General features: G+C 36.1%; 1 protein-coding gene across 1 annotated transcript in view; it reads right to left on the bottom strand.

Annotated features, from left to right (window-relative positions):
• Nucleotides 1-1,604: 1,604 nt before the first annotated feature.
• The window catches only part of LOC119425793 (engulfment and cell motility protein 1), a 46,442-nt gene continuing 42,876 nt past the window's right edge, over nt 1,605-5,170 (bottom strand). Inside the window, exon 15 of the mRNA XM_037693339.1 lies at nt 1,605-1,747. Within this exon, the coding sequence (XP_037549267.1) occupies nt 1,605-1,747 (143 nt within the window). The remainder of the gene's footprint in view (nt 1,748-5,170) is intronic.

Genomic DNA, 5,170 nt, shown 5'->3' with positions numbered 1-5,170 from the left:
ATTGTGTGTGTGTGTGACATTAAGTCAGAGAGCCCAATGTGGCAATTTTCAGCATGAAATTGAACTTAATGCACAATTTTTAAAAAGAGGGCAAAACAAACCAGCAAATGATAAAAACACTCCGCAACCGAATAATGAAACTATGGAAGTAAATATGTGTCGCTAGGATTTGAATTAAAAATGTCACTGATTTTTTAATGTTGTATGATTGCATTTCATTTTTCAGTGGTAAAACATATTCAGAATATATTTTTAACCTAAAAAATACCCATTGTCATCATTTCTATATGATTGGAATTTGTTATTTTCACTTCAAACTAAAAATTCACATTATTATTTCGAAGTGATGACATTTTAAATAGCTGTTTTCAGTTGAACTGTTCAGTGTTAAAAAATTTGGCACATTAAAAAAAAAAAAATCCAATCTTTCACAATTCAAAGTCAACATTTTCAGTCTCCTGAGATTCAACTGGCTCAATTTTGCCGTCTGAAATTCAGCGTCTAAAAGTGTCTGTAGTATTTTTTTTTTTTTTTTGCGCATGAAGTTCAATACTACAACGAGGCATTAGGGCTGTCGTACTATCAAACTTCATGTGCAAAAAAATAATAATTAAAAATTAAAATACTACAGAAAGATGAAAGCATTAAACTCATCATTGAGTTAGCGTTAGCTTCCATGACCGCCTCAGACATGATGTTTTCCTTCAAAATGAGTGCAACAAGTGTAACGTCACGTGACTAAGAAAGCGGATGTGGATGTTGGATTCTGACATCCTTTGCTAATGTCTGTGACCTCAAGTAACCCTGCCTTTTTACAATGAAATTTTAGACACTGAATTTCAGACAGTAAAATTGAGCCATTTGAATCTCATGGGAATGAAAATGTTGACTTTGAATTTTGAAAGGTTGAATTTTTTGTATATGCCGTATTTTTTAACACTGAACAGTTCAACTAAAACACAGCTATTGAAAATGTCATCACTTTGAAATAATAATGTGAATTCTTAGCTTGAAGTGAAAATAAATGAAATTTCAAACATATAGAAATGACAATTATTATTATTTTTTTAGGTTAAAATGTATTCTGAATATATTTTAACACTGAAAAATTAAATGCAAACGTACAACATTAAAATTTCAGTGGCATTTTAAATTAAAATCCTAGTGACACATATTTACTTCCATTTGAAACAGTCAAGAAAAGACGTCCTCAATAGACCGTAACCTGAGGAGGTGTTGGATTTGTCAAATATGCTTTTATGTTCATATCTGAATCATAAAAATAAACAAAAATGATATTCAGAATGAACTTACCTCACTTTTACTCTAAGCTAAACAGGATGATTGCTTAGAAAATGCAGATGAAACATTTTAAACTGAAGTGTTTAAACATTTATTTTGCAACTTTTCTCTCTCTATATATATATTTTTAATAAAAGTTTATTTTACTTACTATTCTTTATTCTTCTATTATTTTCCTCATTACACTTATTAGGCTTTCTATTATAAAAAAAAGAAAAGAAAAATCTAATTTATTCAGATTCTTACAGCTGATTTGGACTCAGCATAGAAATAAAACATCAGTTTTCTTTATCCACCGCCCATCAAACCTTGTTAAAGTCTTCACTCGTGGCCCTCATCTCCTTCCAGGTCTTGTTGAGCAGCTGGATGCAGATGCAGAAAAACTCCTTGAAGGAGCGATCGTGAGTGAAGAACATGGGATGAAAGTCGTGGCAGTTTTCGCTGGCTGTGGACAAAACAGATACAAACCGTCTGCCGTTAATGAAACGAGCCACTTAGTGAGTTACAGCAAACTCGGGACGGGACGAAATGTGGCGCAACAAGATAAAAGTTGCATTTCAATTTGTAGCTTAAATAAAGACTGAAAATAACCGAGCACAAACGTTGTAGACTCCCTCTTTCAGAAGGGTGAAAATATATGTTCACGTTTGAAAAATGTGCCAACTAATCTCACATTATTAGTCATAAGTTTAGGATTTTCTTTACAAACACCAAGGCGGCTCTTTATTAAAGCTTAATAAATCTACTCCAACAACTTGGCCCCAATTTAATTCATGCTCAGATAAAGAAAAGTCCTTCCTCTAACACTAAAAGAGCATTTCAGTGGTACAAATGGTGTAACTGGGACCTTGAGTACCATATTTTTCGGACCATAAGGTACACATAAAATCCTTTAATTTTCTCAAAACTCGACAGCGAGCCTTATAATCCATTGCACCATATGTATTAATTCTGCTCGTTATTAATAAGCTCGAAATGATTTTATGTAGCGATTGTGAATGAGTTGAATTAAGTTTGACTGAACTGACTGTTTTGTTTCGCTTAATGCATCTTATAATCTGGTGCGCCTTATAGTCTGAAAAATACAGTACACGATTTTGTTCCACCTCATGTACTGTGTGTGATGTGAATAACAATAAAGTCACCTTGAACCTTGAATAAATACAAACGTGGCCTAGAATGGCTGATTATCACATTCAGTAAGGCAGAAGTGTCCTCACAAAACAAAAAAAAAAAAAATGTTAGTCATCAAAATACCAGTACTGATGTTCTTACACCATTAGACAGCATTAACACAAGCTTAGGTAAAAAAAAAAAAAAAAAAAAAACTAATCGTCAAACAGACTATAAAGATCAAGTGATAAGATAAGTGTCAAAAAATCTACTTTGTTCTTGGTCTCACTCAGACTAGCCATATTGAGCAAAAGGAACCATTTATCTAAAATGAGTGTTCGAAACAAAGTGTGAGCAGAAACCAGACCTAGTCTAATTAAATCATGGTTATTATTATTATTTCCAAAACCCGAGGTGGTTTAGTTTCTTTATTAGCGAAGCTCTGAGTCATTTCTCTCCCAACATCTGTGCTGGAGTGTTGCTGACGTACAAAGACAGACAGACGAGGCTCGAGGACCTCAACTATATTAACCCACAGGTACAATAACGAGGCTCGACATTCATTTGAACTGCATTCGTCTCCCTCTCGCCTCGCAGAGATGAGTGGCGGCCCGGAGCCAAAGGTTGCTTCATTTAAAGGGTTTTCGAGTGGAACAGCGGGGGCACCGGCCGCCACGAGGAGCCGAGAAATTGGATGGAAGAGGTCAGGCAGCAATTGAGACTTCACGCTGTAATGATGTAACGAGTGACGCCACCGGCCCACGGGCACGGCCACCTGGGCCGTGATTTCCAGTGATGAATTGAAGATTACAGAAGGGCGAGGTGGAGATAGGGTGGGATTTGCTGTGGGTGCCGGTAGTCGATAAGAAAACTAATGAAGGTGACTCACAACAGATGCTGACAACCTGCTTAACCAACAGTTTCCTCCACCGGCCCAAAAAAGAAAAAAAAGACAAATTAGATTTTTTATATTTTCTTGGAAAGCCAGAAGTCGGGGCGACCTCTATGTTTACTTGTGGGTTTATTGATAAAACCAGGCGGCCTGGAGAGGGGAAACAACATGTCCAGGTTCATTTGAGAGACAGACACGGAGACATCTCAAATGACCGCAGAAGTCCCTCCTGCTCGAGTCGCGCTGAGCCACAGGCACTTCGTTCCCTCTCACAAGCTTAAACAAGTTTTTAAAAAGTGGCGCTAAAATGAAACATACTTTTGTGGGGAAAAAATACATTTCATAAAAGTTGAACTTTTTTGACTCATAGCTGGTTTATTTTTGCCTAGAAGTAGTTAAAATGTTTTCATCTGTTATCCTGGTGCAGAACTTATAAACTAAAAATGTTTTTATAATACAGCAGTTGCTCGACTCGCAGGAAACTGCAGCTTTGAATGGGAAGTTTAACGGAGATGAACACTAATCAAATGATCAATTCCTCTTTATTTAAAACCTTTTTAGCACCATAAATGCGTTCCAGCATGCTGAACCAGTATCACCATTGCACAAAAACAACTAAAATTATTCACTTTAATGGAAACGTGCGAGTGCAAACTCATGCTTTGGTTGATTATGTAACTGAAACTTTCAGTGTTCCTGGACGTACCCGGCCTTTGCGACTCTATTTTATCAGAACTTCAGCACTGACTGACACTGAAGATCGAGTGCATGATGAAACATAAACGCTGCTTTCAGATTCAGGGATTTGGAGCTAAATCATGCCTGCTGAGGTCCACGTGACCTTCAGAGCCTTCACGAGTCAAAGTTGACTTCACAACAAGGACTACTGATGAAGCAACCATCTGGTTAACCTGCAAGATTTTGAGCACAAATACTGAGAATAGAAGAACTAATGCTATTTGGTGGGACTCCATGCAGCATTAAATACTTTCAAAATAAAAGAAAAATGTTAATTTTAGTTTTAGTTGTACTGATCTTTGTACATTTTTGAGTGTTCAACCTTCTGCCAGGGAATTAAAATCCCACTTAGAGCTTTTCTTCCACCACAGCTAATGTCAAGTTATGACCAAAAATTTAACTTATTAATGTTTATGCACCTGCAAATTTAAATTCTATTATTTAGTGAAAATGTCTAAATTTTCCGTTCTAAACTGCATCCCCTGATCTTAAATCATCTGAGCAGGATGGAATATCGGACACGAGCACAGCTCAGAGCAGCTGGGCAGATCTGACCTGGAACTCCATTAAAGTCACAGTTTATGACTGTTTTTTGGGAAAGCATATGGGTGAGCAGAAAACAATATGAATGGATTGTTACTTTGTCCTCCATCATTTCATCCATCTGCTTAGCCAGATGTTCGATGTCTGTGACTCAAAGTCAGTAACTTGACTCCACAAGGACCAGTTTGGGCTATTATCAACCATATGTCCAAATGGATCAGCAGAACCTAATGTGTTATCAGTACACACAAATTATTTTCATTGTGTTTTACTAAATATACATCTGCTGGTGCAACAACACAACACAACCTAATTTATGGTTAAATATGACACAAATTTAAAATCACTACTTTTTACCCCGAGGTCCCAAAACTGTAATATATACCGGTACACTTTTACCACCTCAAATATTTTCAGTTACTTGTAACCTAACAATTGTTTTTTTTTTTAATGCTTTTGGAATATCTTTAAAGAGGTTATAGCAACTTTGACTAGATCAACGATTGTCAACAACATTGATGTTGATGCAATTTTATTTTTTGTAGAACGAGTTCTTTTTCTTTACACTTTGTAGCCTTAATT

This window comes from Nematolebias whitei, chromosome 19 (genome assembly GCF_014905685.2).
Source record: "Nematolebias whitei isolate Nwh7 chromosome 19, NemWhi1, whole genome shotgun sequence".
In the NCBI taxonomy this organism is placed as follows: Eukaryota; Metazoa; Chordata; class Actinopteri; order Cyprinodontiformes; family Rivulidae; genus Nematolebias; species Nematolebias whitei.
Note: the sequence above shows the minus strand (reverse complement) of the source record. Positions and strands in the feature narration are given on the sequence as shown.